Raw genomic sequence first — 20410 nt, 5'->3', positions numbered from 1 at the left:
AATAGTTTATGTAAATGCCTTGTTGCGATATTTTGAACTGCTGGTTTGTAATTGCAACATTATTATTTTTTGACCGAAGGTTTCTAAGAATATTCTTCAAAACCTTCTTCAAAACTAAAATGTAGCAAAAACATTGCTAATTTCTGTAGGGGAAGGTTGTCCGTGATGGGACTTTTTGTTTCATATCATTGTAGCTTCAAACTATAACAATAAATTCAAAATATTTTTGGTCGAAATGTTAGTTCCGTCATCCCTGCTTGTTTAACAGTTTCAAGTTTTCCTGCAGCATTTGAACTTTTACGGTAAATGGTGATTTAAAAATCGTACTTTTGTCCCGTCTCATGAAACTTTGGACAGCATGAGCCGCGAGATGGGACACATGCAAACTATATTATATTTCTTAACATTCTTGATATACTTATTTTACAACCCTTAATGTATACCATAAAGTTACAAAAGCTTTCAATTTACCTGCGACAAAACATGAATTTCAAAATAATCATTTAAAAAACAAACATTTCCATGTTTTTTACATTTATTAAAAACAACGAATATTAGAAGTTTAAAACTGGCAGTCATGAGGTTATGTACATAAATCACATATAAAGAGTGGTCCTTCTGGGTCAGCACATTTTTCAAGTGTCCATATTAGCTGCATTGTATCCAGTCTTCTGTGTCAAATAGCTTTCACCACACACAACGCAGGACCAACCTTTTTTTCCATTTTGTGGTCTGTTTTTTCGGAATAAATTTTGTTTTGCTTTGCATTGTTTTGTTTTGTTTTTTGTACTGCAGTGTAATTCTGTTGTTTCCAATTCCCTTTTCCTTCAAAGTCTTTTTATTCGGTGATTCTGTTAGTAAAGTAGATGACTGCGCCCTTCCACTTCTTTTCTGGTTAGTGGCGACTGGTGGAGGGCTGACGTCATAAACCGAGATGGATTCTAAACCCTCAATATTAACGTTTTTATCTTGCATAGAATTAAAAGCTTCTTGAGAAATGTCGGACCTTTGTTCAGCAGTTATTGATTCAATTGCAGTTGACGAACCAGGAACATCTGGTTGAATGTTCTGAAAATCCTCCTCAGGAATGTCTGATGTTGCAGAAGCCGCAAGTTCATGTTCTTCGAATATATCTTCGTTAATCGGCCAGACTCCACATTTTCTAAAAGTATTTACAGATAGTGATACAGTTGCAGCTTTCCCAAACGATTGAGAAACAGCTTCGGCGATTTGAAACTGTGTAAATGCTCTTCCTGGATGCTCACGCAACCAACGTTCAATTGCTTGGTCGTAGTCAGTGTTGTAATGACTTAAGTCATTGACTTGACTTAAGTTACTGTTTTCAAATGACTTGACTTGACTTAAATCATTTTGTCAAATAACTTGGGAGTAAATTAAGTTTTTTTCATTTAAATTTATCTCAAGTTTTGCACATTAAACAATTTATTGCTTTATATTGCGTTTGTGTGTTTTTTTAGTTTGAGTTATTGCTCATAATCGGCAACCAATCAGATACCAAGATCCACATTTTGTTACTTGGTTAACCGCTAATAATCACACTGTTCACCAGTGTTTCAACCTTATAAGGCTGACCGCCCCCTCAGGAATAATTAATAGATTGCGGCACCCCTACAAGATTTTTCCGTAGGTAATTCACTAGAAAGTTACAATAAACGGAACTGAAACAACACACATCAACTCTACACAACTTACGAAGTTTTAATTGGATTTATTCCACTCTAGTCTTAAACAAAAAGTTGTAGCAAAAAAAATCAGATTCTTGAAGATTGCCAAATATGTCGCGGCACCCTTGAGGATTAGAAATGACACATTAAGGTGCCGCGGCACCCTGGTTGAGAAACACTGCTTTAGACACATGGAACAAAGTGAATAACCAATCACTCCATTTCTTACTCACTCCCACAAAGCGATCGCAGAAAGCGCGAAAAAAGTGCCTTTATTTCGTTAAAATTTTAATTTAGGAGACGCGACGCATTGGATAAAAATACACATTTCTCGATATAATGTCCTATATACATATCACTTTGGCATATTTTTGCGTAACTTATCTTGTTTGAAAAGTGTTACTAAAAATAAAATGGCGAGGAAAACAGTCCGAGTCGAAACCGACAATAACTTTATAAAAAATTTTTTCGAAGAAAATGAAAATATACCCAAAATTAAGTAGACCATTAACACCTAATGACTTTAGGCCAATTCCTGTTACCTCTATTTTTGAAAAAGTATTGCACCATCAACTTCTTAATTTTTTGCAAAACATGAAACTATCAGTAAACATTAACATGGATTTAGAAAATATCACTCAACCTCACTTGCCGCAACAGAATTATATGAAAACCTATTAATTAACCAAGAAAACCACAGATATAGTTGTGTAGTTTTCCTTGATTTAGCCAAGGCCTAGACAACCAAATATTACTTAAAAAAAACAAATAGTTTTAATTGAAATTCTGTGTTTCAACTGAGTGACTAAGAATGCCGTTGGACAAAGTAGGAGTTTTGGAAAAATCCGAATTAGATTAGAACTAGAATTAGAGCACACAGGCAATTCATAAATTAGATTAGAATTAGAATTAGCCGCATTTTGCTCTAATTCAATGAATTAGAAAACTAGAATTATCTAGTTGTCCAAGTCTGGTGCCTACTGTTCAATTGTGGAGTCCAGATCTCGTACGTTATATGTGGTATTGAACACGCATAATACCTTCTGACTAACTAATATTCTAAAATAATTAATATTAACCTATTGTTTTGATTATATCTATTTTAACCCACGCCTTTGTACCCATTTTAGTCCTATTTTTCCGTGTGTTATTCTTTGTAAATCGTTTTGTCGAAGAATAACTTATCTACTTTCTTTTCAAAGGTTTCAAGCAAAATTAAAGCTTGCAACGCTAAAACTTCGACTCGACTAGCTGCCATGCTAGGTAATATTAAGAAAGGTAATAGTTTTCCGGGTAATAAGGGCATGAATTCGAACGTTTCTATCAAGCTTCGTCGACCGCAATTAGGTATTAGCTCTCTTCCTAAACTTGTTTTTCCGTACTCTAAAAAGAAATTTACAGAAAATGGTGTTCTAATGCCATCGGTTCAAGTTGTTCCACCGATCGCACTGCCATTCTCGTCTACTGATTCAGTTTTGCAACCTGCAGCTGCTTCTTCAGCTGAGCCGCAGATGGACAACGACTTACCGCATTCAACTTTCGAAGCCGAAACTCGCAACAAAGCGAGTTTACTGCATCTACGACGTTCAAAACATCTATGACGACATGCTATTTAAAGCCAGACTCTATTCGAAAGGTACTTTTAACCTATCTTTTTAAACTTTTTTTTACCTAATCTTATCAGACAGGAATTCTTGTCGATCGATTGATGATTTTAAGTATCTCGATAACTGGTATCGTCCGCCGGACCTAACAGCTTGCAAGCAAATCTTGCGGATCTGTTGCGACAGAAGCAGCACTTTCCTACGACGTTTACACCTGATGATAACGTAATAAGCTTTCATAACTTTACTTTACCTTATCTATCTACGGCCTCTTACTATCCTAACCTTCGACTATTCTAACTTCGTTTCCCCTTATTCTCAGCCTTTTGCTAGTTTTTTTTATAGACGCTTAGTTAACATTTTTGGGTAATTTTTAGCGCCTATGGCTTAAGGTTATCGCTAACGCAGGGATGGGCCGTGCATAATCAAATTGAATTATATCATAGGTTCATTACGTAGGATGGCAGCTATAGTTTATTCGTTATTTTTGTGCGCGATATGCATTGTCAGTTATTGATACATGCCTTGTTTACCTTTTAACGCACCACGCCTGTTTTTCTATCTAAGCCGCCGCCATTGTAAGTATGTTGTTGCGTAATTATGCGCACGTTTTAATGTTGTTATATCGATCGAACAATGCAGATTTAAAACCGCCTTTGAGCTAAAACTAAATTTACGGCATAGCTGTTCAGTCATTTGCAAAATTACGTCTCGTTTTGTTAAGTTAAAGGTGAACTTTACGTAAGAGAATATTCTTCTCTCGTAAACTGATCTCTAAGCCTATAAACAGACATATTTATCTCTCACACTTACAGAAGTTGCGCCTTTCTGAAGTGCATTTCCGTTTGCAGCTAACCTGCAGTCTGGTCCTATATGGTTTACGGTGTTTGATCAGAGATATCACACCTAAAATAATCAGAGATATAACACCCTAAATAACCTGACCGTTTTGTTTGTATTCCGGGCAAAGTTCCCGATGATTTTAAGGCCACGTGATGCCGTGATGCCTTTTTTTTTACCTTACTGACGGCTGAGGTACCGTCACATGTCCATTTTGGTTACAAGCTTGCAATAGTGTAACTTTTTAGTTTAACCTTTACGCCAAGGTTATCATGTCTGTCACTTAGGGATTACTTTAAAAGTGGACAAGGCGTTAATTTTGTTTTCGAGTTTCAGAGTTTAGCACCTTTTAACTTTCTTGATTTCGGTATTCTAGAACGATAGATTCTAGGCATTGGACTGACGGTTTCGCCTTTTTACACTAAATTACGATTTTTACGGTTCTATTTCTGCATTGTAGGCTGTACATTTCTTGCATTTGCATGTTGTTAATCGCCGGTGTAAGTATTTTTACACAGATCGTTCAGCTACAACGAACCAGCTCGATAACGGAGGAATTCTCGTACACATAAGGAGCAGTTCAGTTTCAGCTCTTTGATTACCAACGCGCTTTGTACGAAGCGAGCTTTTTCATCGTTGGACAACAGTCATCTACGCCTTGACGGTTGACACCGTTCTTGACTTGTGCTACAAAGAGCCGGCCGACAAGGAGGACACCATTATCCAATGAACAATATTTGACATGCAGGAGTAACACCACGAAGATGAAGTTTCTCCAGACCTCTTGTCTTAAAGGCAGGGAGAGTGAAATGTAGAGGTTTTGGACTTTGGAACTGTGATCCCGTAAACTCTGTCCATTCTGTGAACAGCCTGCCGGCTGAATCGCTCATGCTGTCACTTTAATTTCCCGTCGCGTGTTGTATAAATTGGTTCGTGCCTGGTCGATTTCCTAAGTCGTGTTATGTGTCATGTTTCTAACGAATTAGTAACTACTAACATCTGTCCAATGTAGGCTATATAAGAAATGTTGTCGTTAATTCAGCAGTGCCTACTGTTCAATTGTGGAGTCCAGATCGCGTACGTTATACGGAGGTAACTATTGTACGTATATCGTAAGAACCTGTAAGTACTGTTTGCCGTTTGTTTATTGGCAATAAATATTCTTTTATTGTGTTTAAAACCCACACTGTCATTTATATCTCTCATAATGACATAAAACAGCTTCAAAAAATAATTAAATAAATATAGAAAAAATTGAGCACTGGTTTCGGGCTGACAAACTATCAATTAATTATTCTAAAACACATTACTTGGTAACCAATTCAAATTTGGAGATAGAAAATCAATTCAGTATTAAAATAAGGGATAATAAAGTAAACAGGTAAATTCAGCTGAATAATAGGCCTCATCATAGATGATAAATTGTCATTCAAACTTCATATTAAAATGATTGCTAGGGGAAATTAAACTCTTATCAAAAATGAAATACTATTTAGACACTCATGCAGTTCGACTTTTATATTGTAGCTTAATCAATACTTATCTTCGATATTGTGTTGTAACCTTGGTAGCGCTTATCCAATTAAAACATCTTGAAGTATTACAGAATAGAGCAATTCGAATTTTAAGCAGCACCCCTCCCCAAATACTTACATTCCCATAATACAAGGCTGCGGAGTAAGCAAAACTATTTTCAAGTCGGCGCCTCCACCAACTCAGGAAGAAAAACCATAGGATTTTTAAGGCCAAAATATTGGGCGAATTTAGAGATAAATATTAAACTATTACCATACAAGTGATTTGTTAAGGCAATTAAACTAATGTTGTTGAACTCTTACCACGAGGGAACGTAAACACAAAATCAAAACAAACCCTAGGCAATTAAAAAGGTAAAATTGGCTAATCTGCGAAACAGGGGTAATAATGAAGTATTTTAGATAAGATAAAAAACACTAGTTAAAATTTTAGATACGAAAACACTGCGTGCAATCAGTTCTGCATCAATAGTTGTTATAAATCATACCATTTATTTCTCAGGCAACCTTGGATTTTACGTGAAAATAAAACGTTACGAAAATCAAACTGAATAAAGTAAAACAATGCAGTGAACTTTAATGTTGACAAGGCAATTACAAACAACAGTAAAGTATAAAAACATCGATTTTGCAAGAACAAACAAGACGCTAAAATGCGTGGACAGCAAAGGAGCGGGGCGGCCCCTAACAAGCGAGGTCGACATTCTTGTCGAAGCCAAGTTGTGAAGCGACGTTTGGCTTTGGCGCAAACTCACTTATTACAAGGCAACGAGCAAAACGGCAAAGCGCTTTGGGGAGACGAGCGCTCGCTCAAATAAACACGGCTGTGGTTTGGGAAAGAGTCGGCCAAACATGAACAAAACAAAAGTAACAGCGGTCAATAAGAGGGATGACGTCATATGTTGCATTTAAACGTCCATAAGACAACACATTTCGTTTATACATGTTTTAGGTTGGAGAGGTGTTAGTTTTAAAACAAAAGCGACATTAGAAAGATGTTATCGAAAAAACGCCTTTATGTATTGTTTAAGTTGCGATGAGACGCAAAGATGCCTTTCAACTAAAACCATTTTATTAAAATGGAACATACTAGAAACACAATGAAAACTGGAAACTACGTAATAAAGGTAAATAATTCAAGGCGTGGCGTGTTGCCCCACCCCCTGGAACCGCCCCTGCCCCTCAGTTCACTTCCATCAACAGGAAAGCTGATAAATGTTTCGCATCACGGAGGGACGATTGTTGGTCGTTCGAAGCAATCCAAGATCAGTCGAACTTCAGAAGTGAAAACTCCGCTCTGTCCTCCTGCAAAACACAAGATGAAAATTTAAAAGCTAATAAACGTGTTTTCAACTGAAAGAAGAATTCCAACCCGTCACATCTGTTTACAACAATTGTAATCTAGCCCATCTGATGTTGTTGTATTTACATCGGGGGTAAATTAAAGAAGTGTTGTTAAACTGGGTCCGTAGGTGAGTTGAGACCCAACCCTTAACATCTGTCGCCCACAATTCATTAAGAGTTTCAATATTAATAACAACTGTTTTGCAACTGACCTTAAATTAGAGCAAACATATTACTTAAGTTATTTTCCTTGCTGAGAATGTTACTTCTCATACATTGAGGCTATTATGTCACACTGTTCGTAATTGTGGTTTTATGCTGATTTGCATATTAACCATATTTCCAAAGTACCCTTAGAAGAGACCACCGATCAGTGTTTCTTAAGTTTTTACGTCATGGTGCACCTGTAGACCTCTAATCACGTGGTGGCGCACCTTGCGAGCGCGATATCAATTGAGTATATTAGAGCTTATATGTATAGTTTCAACGTTACAAATGCAAAATGCACAAAACAATCTATTTACAATCGCCATTAACATGCTTAATTTAGTGGCATACATTTGGTCAGGGATGCAAGCGTCAGGTTTTTACAACTAAATCTAGTTTTTTTTATATTTTATCTAATATTTCTAGTTTTTTTTCTTCAAAATAAAGAAAACCGTTTTTTATTGACAAATATAGCTTTGTATCTAAAATAATTACAATATCGAAGGACATGTAAAAAAGTGACAACATTTTAAACATTTTTTAAGTTAAAATTATATTTCACAGTCCTAGAAACTTGTACTAAACATCAATGTAGCTAAGTACACTACAGTTATATTTTTGAAGGTAGTTGCAGGGTTTGCCAAATAATTTAAACAATAGCTAAGAAGAGGCACGGTGAATAATTACATTCAATACGTATACGGAGCTAAATATTGTATACATGTAGTGAGACATGTAATTTATCATAATTTACATTACAAATGTGACAAGCGAGATTTTTAATAAATAAATATGTATTCCAGGTTACTTCTGCAAAATCTAGTTTTTTTTGTAGTGTAGGCTTTTTATAATTTTTTACTGGCAACCCCACATTGAGTGACTTTATAAAAAGTGCTACCAGACGAATTGTTTGTCAAGAAGCATTTTAACATAGGCCGTTGTTATTAAAAGTACATGATTATGAAAATATATCACTTTTGCATTATATTTCTATGTTTTGTTGCTTAACTTCCAAATATATATTTTAGCGTATTTGCTGTAACCTCCTAATCACCATTGTAATAGTTTATTTGCATTATTACTAGTTCGGATATTCAATAACTTGTCAAAAACTAAAGTTTTTTTTTTAAATTTGTTTCTAATATCAACGCAAATAATATCCCGGATGTTATTAACATGAACTTCGCAATATTTTGTTCAAGTTGTTTCGACTCATCAATGGACCTACTGTTACGTCATAAGCACACAATGCACATTTTGTCCGAGGTACAAACGTCACAAAATGACGCGAATTGAGCCGAAACCGTGTTTTTATTTAGTTGTGCATATTTTTGTGTTAATCCTGATATTCTGGGCGAATTTGGTAAAAAAACGTCGATAAGTGCGGCGCTGTGACGAAATAATAAGCTTTACTTCCAAATTAAGATTTATTTTATAAACGCCGAAAACAAAAAAAGTTTATTTCAAGTGTTTAGTGTTTTTTATCTAAAGTTTGTTATACATTTTTATACTCCCCTTGTAAAGTTTTTACATTTCAATTTTTTTTTAAAGTTCAAGAAAAGCACATTATAACAGGAAAGCTCTCATGCAGCTGATCTTTCTACAACTTCCAGTCCCTTATTTATTTTTATGTATATTTCGCCGCTAGTGTGCGCTGTTTGCTGCGTTGGGAGTTGGATAAAAATGTTTAAAACTGTTTGACCTTCATGATAAAGGTGACCTGGACTTCTGGTGAAACATTAATTTGTTGTTGTATTTGTTGTTGTTACTCACGTCAAGTCCAAGTTCTCTCAGTTTCGATCTGATCACCTTCTCGCCTTTCGCAGTGATGTCACAATCATGGACCCACAACTCCTCGATGTTTGGGAGGACGCGAGAAAGCTCAAGAGCTCCTTCGTTGCCGATGCGGTTCCCATTCAGATACAGCTGCTTGATCTAAAACAACAAATTGACGAGCGTGGTTAGATTTTGAGATGTGAGCCACAAATGGCGTCAAGGCACCAAATAGCTCCTGGTGATAATGTTCAGCACCTTAATGTCGGATTTCATCACTTACCGAAATGGCAACTAACTGATAATTTGGAGTTTTTTAGATATAGCAGTGAATGTTAATATATCGGGGAAAGAGAAGTGGAATATGATTCAAAACAAAATAAATATTCAAATAACCAAGTAGATAGTTTAAATATCATGAATGTGAAGTGACATACCGAGTGGTTATATTATGTTACAGACAAAAACAGGTTTTGTGTGGCCACATAAAAATAAACACTGTTGTATGATATTTGTTTTATCAGTTGGTGGCTTTGGCAAATTATAATTTTTGTGTTTGTTGCAAACTTAAATGGCCTCGAAAGATCACAATTTGACAACAGCAACATTTTCTTACTGTGTTCCCACCTAAGCATTTAAGCAAATAAATTTTTTTTTATTGAGACATAAAACTTGAACTTAGGTCGTACGTTTGCTATGGACGGTTTCTTTTGCAAGGGAATTTGAAATCTCTGCACCTGGCATTACACGTTAGGTCTCGCCCAACGGCATTTGACCGACAATTATTATTATCGGCAAGTAATTGGCCGCCCGAAAAAACGCTGACGCCGCACTACATGGCTACATATAAAGCAGCACAGTTAATGTTCGCCACAGCGACAGGCCTTTATCTAAACTTGTCACTCGCGTACGTAGGATAAGGCGTAACTTTCTGCGATAAACAAATAAAAATTAACCGATATTCTACTTTAAACATCCCTATATTGCCGGTTCAAAAAACGTGTCTGAAAAATGAGTTACAAAACGTTACAAGAAAGTTTTACAGTCATAATAACTGGCAATTGATAAAAGTGGTGACATTTTGGTTTTGCAATACTTAGCTAGAGAGTTGTTCCCGTAGCCAGCCTAAAATGTTTTGTGTGGTCAAATATTTTGAACTTGAACTAGTGAGAGTATTTGGTTTGGTGCACCGCCTATCGATGCAGAAAAAAACAAGACACGCTGAGTAGGTAATAAGTTGAGGCTGAAGCTGATACCTCACTGCGATAAATCGACTGTATATAAAACATAAACCAACAACTATTTACTACGAATCCGTAATGACACTACGATTAAAAGTCGATTATTCGCTTCCCGCCAGCGAGGCTCGTTACAACTTCGCTTTTTCCAGTCCAGTGTATCAACTGCCGTATCGAAGACAAATAAATATGAAAGCTCAAACCGTTTCGAGCAGCAACTGACTGAGTTTTAGCGCAATACTCAAAACCATTCAGATAGCAGAAACAAAATGACTAAAAATAATAAAGCTACATTACTAAAAGTACAGCAAACATAATAACTATGTTGTCTGTGACGTAACAGTGTATGACAATTAAAGGTGTGGCGTGCCTGTGATTGTTGTAGAACTGTTCATAAACGCTACCAACAAATTAATTATTAGGAGTACAATATTTATCTTTTTCGGGGGGAGGGTTGTGGGTCTTTTATTCTGGCCCCTGTCACCCCCTGGCTACGCCTATGCCCGTGGCCCCCCAATTACCGCTACGTGAAAACCCTGGGTTAGTTACAAATGTATTTTAATTATTTAATGCAGTAGTTATAAACTTCGCAGCATTAAGATATAAAAGTTGTTACCCTTGGGCTACACAGCAGTGGATACATGTTATTGGTGAATTTGACCCATTGGTTAATTGTTATTATTTACTTAGGACGGTCTATTTATTTAGTGCGATGGTTTACCACAGCTGACACTTTGTGGGTGAATCGGTCGACACAAAACACATTTACAATTAAGGGCACTAAAGCTGTGGAGGTAAAGTAGCAAACATAATAACATGCCACACATTTTTCGTCACGTTTGTTTGGCTAAGGTACAGTTTAAATCATTACCTGCATGCTGAAGGTGCAGTAGCTAAAGTCAGAAATATAACATTAAAAAAATAATACAAAACAAAATTTTTGAGAAATTTAGTTGGAAAGGTAAAGTAGCAAAACGTTTCAATGTTTGATTTAAAGTAACATAAGTGTAGGTACAGTTTAAAATCACTAACCATGTATCAAAGGTGCAGTAGCAAAACACGACTATATACAATCTTTGATAAAAATTAACAATATAATCATGCCAAATTATAAATTTATTATTTTTGTTAAATTTTCCAAATTTGCAAAATGGATTTAATCTTTGAATGAATTACCAAATATTTTTATGGAATAAGCTATTAACTCGGCTAATAAAGTTGTTTAAAATAATGTTTTACAACTAATGGGTGTATGTGCACCTAAGATAACCTAAAAAAAACAACACATTTTCTTTTACTTTTTGCTAAATTTTAAATGCAACATTTTTATTAGATTTCACGAACTTGCTTGTTTGGCTACTGTACCTCTGACTGCTTATCGAGAACTAACTTTAAAAACAACCTACTTTGCAATCTTTGTTCTTGATGGCGTCGGTAAGTGGACTGATGTCTGTGATGCCACAATTCTTCAACCACAACTTCTCCAACTTGTGAACAATCTCCGACAAACTTTTCACTCCGGCGTTTTCGATTTGGTTGCCGCGAAGGTAAAGCTCCTTTAACTAATTCATAGAAACATAACGTCGTGAGTTTAAATATTTCCATTCAATGTTTCGTTGAAATAAATTATTTTGAACAAAAAGCGAAACAAAATCTCAAGTAATTTTGGACGAAAATATACAAGTGGCAAAAACACCGCAAAAAGTTTTATTGTTTGTTTTAAGGTGACGTCAGGGAAGGTACAGTTTAAATTATTACCCGCATATGTATTAGATATTTGAATCAATTACCAAATGTTTTTAATAATGCAGTAGTTATAAACTTAAGCTATTTCCCCGGCTAAAAAGTAGTTTAAATTAATGTTTAATCACTAATGGGTGAGGGTGTATATGTTCGCAAGCAAGCCAAAAAAATATTTTTACTTTTATTCCAAAAAAATTCTCTTAAGTTTATACCGAAACAAATTTCAAGTAATTTTGGCCGAAAATTTAAGGTAAAGTAGCAAAACATAGCAATGTTTGATTTACTGCAGAGGCGTGCATGTTAAAGAAAACACAAATGTTGGTGCGCGGCACGTTTTATTGCGGTATCGATATTTTAAGCAGAATGTAAACCGCGGTCACGTTTGAACTCGTAATAATGACTCTTTGTCCCGTTTTAAAAACATCGCCATTGCTGCAGTGGTAAATAGTTATGAGGTTTATTTTTTAACTTAAACGTTGTTAATTAAAAAAAAATGTTTAACCCAGTCGTTGCCGCCTTTGAAAAAGTTTATTGGACTTGTGATGTACCCAGCGATAAAAATTTTACTTTTTTGTGTTTATTGAATTGTTTGCATTCGAAAATTACAAGCAATTACTGCAGTTTTTGGTAACAATAAGTTCAATTGCAAATGTCTTATAATAATATTATTTGTAAGTAGTGTTTTTAAGATGTTTTGAGGGACCGAAACGTTCCACTGAACCCTACGGTATTTTATCGCATACTTAACTACAGCCGAGAATTAGCAATTAGTCTACGTAAGAATGTTGTTGCGATCTCTTAAGTTCATAACGGTCAGCCAAGTCAAAGCTTAAAAACTAACAGTCTGTAAATATTTTATATCGCAATTATGTTTAGATACGAAACGAAACCATTGCGGACTCCCCTTTTTAGAAACGACCCACTATGGGCGTCACGCAGCAAAACTACGTAAACATTTAGCGTTTCGCGCGAACTACGAATTACTTCTTTTTGCGCAACACTAATTGGGGGGAACTCAGACATTTTTGCGCCAATTTTGAATGTTATTTGCAGTAAATAGCCTTCGCATTGTGTGTCATAACACTTTTTAAAACACGATTACTGCAATATGTCTGTCAAAATCAGCTCGATGTAAACCAATATATCGAGCACGAGCAACTTTTGTGTGTCTCCCAAATTAAAGTTTAGCCAATACAAACCAAATGAACGCAATTTATTTCGCTCTTCGCGCCACGAAGAGTTAACTTTTACAGAAAAAACACGGGACAATTACCAAAGGGGCGCAGCAGAAAAATAGGTAAGAACCACTGTTCTAAAAAAAGTGGTACGCGTGGCAGTACAGAGTGCCCCAAGTGGTACGAGATCGTAAAAAGGTTGGGAACCCCTGGTCTAGAGTCGTAATTCCTAGTGTTCAATATGCTGAGACGTTTGGTCACTCAAATCGATAAATAGACGTAATATTCCGAACAAAGCTTTTCAACGCCAAACTTATATAAAAATAAAAAAACACTGCTTGAGTGGTCGACCGTAAACACGAAATGCTTTTTTTCTTTCACCTTTCGTTCAGGTTGGCTGATTAGCAAAAATGTATTCGACAATTGACCACCCTAAGTTAAGCCTTTTCTCTTTTCTCGCTAAAACCGTCGAGTTAGGGTACTGTTTAACACTGTTCGCTGTCTGCGATAGTATTCGATGTTGGTGTAACAACGGAATTTTTGTAACTAACGCAATTCCCTTGAAAAGGTAGTCTAACTGTGTTTGTTTAAATTCGCCTTTTTTATGTAATGATTAGGGCCATTTTTATTTTAACCTAAAAAAAAAAAATTTTAACTTTATTTTTATCAAATTTTAACTTTATTTTAACCTAACGAAATTGCTTGTTTGTAGAGGCCACAGTTCTTCCTTGAATTGATGCTAGTTACCCAAACATAATATTTTGTCGATTTCAGACCCAAACGTGATATTTTGTTGCAAAGTCAAGGTGTATTATGGATTTTAAAAAGTGCATCGTTTTTTTGGCGATAGATTAAGCTTGCTCAGGCATTTTTGTATTACAGAATGTCAGTAGGCTATTCCTAAAATTCAAACTGTTAATCTTCGAAAAGACCACGTTTATGAAGTGTTTTGTAACAACCAATGAAAAAAATGGACAATTTGCGATAAAAGTTACTGCTGATCCAAGTGGGCATTGCGACATTTTTCCTGCTTTTACGGCTTAATATGATTTAATTGTGTCGCAGTTCCTGATTTACAATGCTTCCACGACGATATTTACATAAACTACTCTCAAGAAACACAAAAACTTTGTCAAAAGCCATAATTTGACAAATTTTGACTTTATTAAAAATTTTACTTTTATTGTAAATTTTAACTTTATTTTAACCTATAAACTTCTTAGAAACAGTCCCCTAGGTGCTGAAAACAACTTTATTCTTTGATTCGTGGACAGACGAGGTCCTTAAAAATTTTTAACTTTATTGACTTTTGCGGGCCCGAGTAATGATAGTTGCCGCAAAATTATTTTCATATCCCAAGACCACGTGCTTGGTGTGCAATTGACACAACTTATTTTCTCTAAACCGCAGCTTGTATTTAGCTAACTTGACACACTGCTCGGCGCAGATGTGGCATAATTCAACCCGGAAAAACGATATTCGTTTTGCAGGATGCGAAAGACGTGCTTGTAATTTAGCGTGGTCCCTTACATGAAACTAAACTTGGGAAACTGCACTGCTGATAGTCGAATTATGATTCTTCCAAAATCAATCACACATACTTACCGTCTTGGTCTAGTTTCTCGCCTGAAGTAAACGATTGCACACTGAGCTGTTTCGACGCACGTGTTCGCTTTACGTCTTAAAGGTTCGCTTTTGCTGGACGTTTATTAGCTGGTTGTATGAGTCGTTCTCTTTACTATTTTATAACGTCATTCCCGTCACTATTTTATGACGTCATTAGTGATTAAGCAGACAAAAATTAGGGGAAAGTTGAAATTTCGGGATTCACCTTTTCAAAGACTGTTTCAAAAGACGCCCTGGGATTTCGAAAGTTCGGCGCCTATGGTCTTGCTAATGGAAACCAAAATCAAACGCAAAACGCCGTTTTTCGTTTCTTGTTTGATCGACCGTAAATGCAGGATATTTTTTCTCTTTCGCCTTTCGTTATTCGTTCGGGTTGGCTGATCAGCAAGTGTGTGTTCGACAATTAATAACAGTCAATCAAGCGGTCTCTGTAGTTCATCGGGCCCGCTGCCTCTTTAACAAACTATACACGAGTCCATTTTAAATACTTTTTGACCATTTTAACTACGTAAGTGCGAAAAATTTTAGCGCTTCGCGCGAATTTTCTTTTTACGTTTTGATGTTGTCTATTGAACTAGATTAGCGCTTCTCTATCCTTGCGCCGTGGAGGGCTGCCAAGTGCGTCGCGGACAAACGGAAAACGTATTCAAAAATATTGGACACATATTTTTTAACATTTCTTTTATTTTTATTTTCGACAATGTAATAAAAACTTGCAAGAAATTTTTAAAAATGCCGTTTTCCCCCCAAAAAAATCGCGATCGCTTCGCTCGCCAGGTCTACACCTAGTTTAAAAGGTTAAAAACACTGAACTAGATTAACTATTGAAGTGGCGTTTTTGCAGATGTCGCGCTAATCAAATAACACCGGGAAAAGGCGATCTTCGTTTAGTATTGCAGGTGGCGAAAGACGTGCTTTTAATTTAGCGTAGTCCTGTAAATAGATTTACCAAAATCGATCACATATATTTCTCCTGAAGTTAACGATTGCACACTAAGCGGTCTCGCAGCTGGTGTTACGTGCTTAATTAGCACTACAAAATTATCACCGGTTGCTAATTACGCCGACTGTAAATTCGAACATTCATTCTTAATTTAGCGCCTTTGTTCTTAAATGTAGGGCTAGGAATTAGGTTTTCGCATTTCGGGACATGTATATTAACGTAATATTTTTGTGCGCACTGGTGTTCGCCGTTAATTGGACTCTAGACATGTTTTTTCTTGTCTCTAAACAACGCTGCAAATCTCACGATCATTTATCGCTTGTTTTCCGGCGCGGTTTAACTTCTCACGAAAAGGTCCGCCCAATGTTATCTTTTCATGAAACGGCCGCCCTGTAAGGCGGGTCTGGGGTTTCCGGGAGCGCGTCGGTTCCCGTGAAAAGGAGTTTTGTTTTAGCGTATATTACGAGCGGCTGACCGCCTACAGCTCAGTAGACGTCTGGGTGTAGGCTTGTGAAATTAGCGAGTAAAACTTTAAGTGTCATTATGCTCTGTCTGTCGGTTTTTTGTAAGTAATTGTGTGTGTCTAAGTGTCATTATTGTTTGTGGTGTGGTAATATTCTACTCTTGCAACCAATACATCTGTACATTGGGTTTTCTTGTTGTGGTCTTTAATATAAGTTCTCTTTGGTAGGTTATCTAATGCCCGAAAATAAGGACTCACTAGCGACTTTACAGAAGGCCTAGGTAATTTTCTAGAATTACTAGTTAAAGTCGTAACACTGGCGCCTGGCAGGATTGTCGGCGACGTACGTGTGTGTTTTGCGTCTAAAAGTTTGCTTTTGCTGGACGTTAATTGGCTGTTTCTGATGATTTCTTTATTGTTTATGACGTCATTACAATCGCTGATTTATGACGTCATATCTGTCACTATTTTATGACGTCATTAACGTCAGACGAAAAAACGAGGTATTCCCGAAGTTGAAAATTCGGGACCCCCCCGTTTTGGATTTCTGGATACGCCCCTGGCTCGGATGAATACGACAAGGACAGTGATTGTGACCAAGCTACAATTGACAAATGTTGAAATGAAAAATGCTCTCATTAGCTCGTGTAGCTCTCATATCAGCTTGTAAATATTGTCAGTGTTATTTTTTCACTAAAGATTGTAGAAAAAATATATTTAAGAAATTGTTTACATTCTTTACATTGATGTTTTATCGCTTTTATCTTCACTTGATTTTTACACTGATGATCGCATGCGTTATTGCTGAAACGTCTGTAAATTGCAAAATGTCGATTTTATCGAATATTATGACTTTGACATTTTTATTAAAATTACTAAAAAAAACGTGTATTGTGTTCCAAATGTTTACATTGTTTTAAGCGTAAACTGCTTTATGGTTCATTAATTTATTTATCCATGCTTGGAAATAAACGAACAGACTTTTATGAAACCAACGAATAGAAACGAATAGAAACCACAAGGCAGGTTAACGATAACCCAAGAAATGACCGCGCTAGGACGGAAATTTGCAGACGGCTTGCCAACAAATTTGGCGAGTGCTGATTGATAGCCACTCTCCCTTAAATTTAATGAGCACCAAAGCGCTATGCATACTTTCGCATGTTGCGCCGCGGTGATTCATGAACTCTATAATAGCAATTTATGTTAAATCACACTATTAATGGCGTTATTGCAAGGAAAATTCGAATGCTGTAAAACGATGAAGGGGAACATATTGTGGCGATCTATTCTGATCCTAACAAAGGTATACTTGCTGTCGTAGGGCCACAAATATTTAATATTGCCGTCATTTAGCAGTTAAACTTTAACTGGTGGTTTTCATTATGACATCATAGACCTCTCTTATGACGTTAGGGAACATATTTTATATTTATATTTCTTAAACGTGAATAGGGGGCACAAAGTGTTGTTTTATTGTTGTTGGTCTTAATACTATAGTATTATAAAGAATCCGGCTTTAAATATTGTTACTTTATAAGTCTCATTGTGTGTGTCAACTGTTACTTCACTGGGCAGTGCTTACATGTTATTTTATTGTTGCGATGGTGGGTAAAGTAGCTAGTTTGGGTATAAGAAATAACTTTATTTCTCTTCAAGAATTTTCTGTAATTGAACACATTTTCTATTCCAATTTCCCATATGAATTAACAACTCAAACTTGTACTAATAAGAACGAAATAACTTTGATGGGTTAGTTCGGTGGTTCTCAACCTTTTATGCCTCGTGGCCCCCTTTGAAAGGCTCTCAACCCTCGTGGCCCCCTGCTTAAAAATAACTAGCATTGTATTTACGTGTTTTTACTTCTCCACGTTAATAACAAATATAGCCATTAACCAACAAATAAAGGCACTTAGTTGCTCAAAAATTTAATAAATCAGTTATTTTTATTAACTAATTAGTCATTACAAAGCTGGTTCCTGCCAAGGTATTTTTTATATTTGGCTCTATTTTGTACTCAGCCAAGCGAATGATTTATGTTTTTTTTACTTTTTTTACATGCATAACCTAGCTGAATATTAGGTCTCGACCAACGGCATTTGACCGACAATTAATATTAGCGGCAAGTAATTGGCCGCCCGAAAAAACGCTGACGCCGCACTACATGTCTACATATAAAGCAGCACAGTTAATGTTTCGCCACAGCGACAGGCCTTTATCTAAACTTGCCACCCACGTTCATAGGATAAGACGTAACTTTCTGCGATAAACAAATAAAAATTAACCGATATTCTACTTTAAACATCCCTATACGGACGGGGCAAAAAACGTGTCTGAAAAATGAGTTACAAAACGTTACAAGAAAGTTTTACAGTCATAATAACTGGCAATTGATAAAAGTGGTGACATTTTGGTTTTGCAATACCTAGCTAGAGAGTTGTGCCTGTAACAAGACATGCTGAGTAGGTAATAAGTTGAGGCTGAAGCTGATACCTCACAGCGATAAATCGACTGAATATAAAACATAAACAAATAACTATTTACTACAAATCCGTAATGACACTACGATTAAAAGTCCATTATTCGCTTCCCACCAGCGAGGCTCGTTACAACTTGATCGCTTTTTCCAGTCCAGTGTATCAACTGCCGTATCGAAGACAAATAAATATGAAAGCTCAAACCGTTTCGAGCAGCAACTGACTGAGTTTTAGCGCAATACTCAAAACCATTCAGATAGCAGAAACAAAATGACTAAAAATATTAAAGCTACATTACTAAAAGTACAGCAAACATAATAACTATATCGTCTGTGACGTAACAGTGTATGACAATTGAAGGTGTGGCGTGCCTGTTATTGTTGTGGAACTGTTCATAAACGCTACCAACAAATTAATTATTAGGAGTACAATATTTATCTTTTTCGGGGGGAGGGTTTTGGGTCTTTTTTCTTGGCCCCTGTCACCCCCTGGCTACTTTGACCCATTGGTTAATTATTATTATTTATTTAGGACGGTCTATTTATTTAATGAGATGGTTTACCACAGCTGACACTTTGTGGGTGAATCGGTCGACACAAAACACATTTACAATTAAGGGCACTAAAGCGGTGGAGGTAAAGTAGCAAACATAATAACATGCCACACATTTTTGGTCACGTTTGTTTGGCTAAGGTACAGTTTAAATTATTACCTGCATGCTGAAGGTGCAGTAGCTAAAGTCAGAAATATAACATTAAAAAAATAAAACAAAACAAAATTTTAAGAAATTTCGTTGGAAAGGTAAAGTAGCAAAACGTTTCAATGTTTGATTTAAAGTGACATAAGTGTAGGTACAGTTTAAAATCATTACCCACGTATCAAAGGTGCAGTAGCAAAACACGACTATACACAATCTTTGATAAAAATTAACAATATAATCCTGCCAAATTATAAATTTATTATTTTCGGAAAATTTTCCAATTTGCTTGTTCGGCAACTGTAGCAAAAATGGATTTATTGTTTGAATGAATTAAAAAATATTTTTATGGAATAAGCTATTAACTCGGCTAATAAAGTTGTTTAAAATAATGTTTAATAACTAATGGGTGTATGTGCACCTAAGATAACCTACAAAAAACACATTTTATTTTTACTTTTGGCTAAATTTTAAATGGAACAGTTCTATTAAATTTCACGAACTTGCTTGTTTGGCTACTGAACCTCAGATTGCTTATCGAGAATCAACTTTAAAAACAACCTACTTTGCAATCTTTGTTCTTGATGGCGTCGGTGAGTGGACTGATGTCTGTGATGCCACAATACCACAACTCCAACACCTCCAACTTGTGAACAATCTCCGACGAACTTTTCACTCCGGCGTTTTGGATTTGGTTGTTGCCGAGGTCAAGCTCCTTCAACTAATTCATAGAAACATAACGTCGTGAGTTTAAATATTTCCATTCAATGTTTCGTTGAAATAAATTATTTTGTACAAAGAGCGAAACAAAATCTCAAGTAATTTTGGACGAAAATATACAAAGTACCAAAAACACCGCAAAAAGTTTTATTGCTTGTTTCAAGGTGACGTCAGGGAAGGTACAGTTTAAATTATTACCCGCATATGTATTAGATATTTGAATCAATTACCAAATATTTTTAACAATGCAGTAGTTATAAACTTAAGCTATTTACCCGACTAAAAAGTAGTTTAAATTAATGTTTAATCACTAATGGGTGAGGGTGTATATGTTCGCAAG

General features: G+C 35.9%; 1 protein-coding gene across 1 annotated transcript; it reads right to left on the bottom strand.

The window, feature by feature from the left end:
• Positions 1-6930: 6930 nt before the first annotated feature.
• On the bottom strand, positions 6931-20071 carry LOC146166360 (ribonuclease inhibitor-like; the record flags this gene model as incomplete). Its single annotated transcript, XM_083391973.1, has 4 exons — positions 6931-6969; positions 8989-9150; positions 11633-11788; positions 19916-20071. Coding segments are annotated over 4 exons (513 nt in total), but the record flags the coding sequence as incomplete, so codon positions are not given.
• Between the last annotated feature and the right edge of the window lie 339 nt (positions 20072-20410).

This window comes from Ascidiella aspersa, chromosome 1 (assembly GCF_963924565.1).
Source record: "Ascidiella aspersa chromosome 1, kaAscAspe10.2, whole genome shotgun sequence".
Classification (NCBI taxonomy): Eukaryota; Metazoa; Chordata; class Ascidiacea; order Phlebobranchia; family Ascidiidae; genus Ascidiella; species Ascidiella aspersa.
The sequence above is the reverse complement of the archived record's forward strand: the minus strand, read 5'-3'. Positions and strand labels throughout refer to the sequence as shown.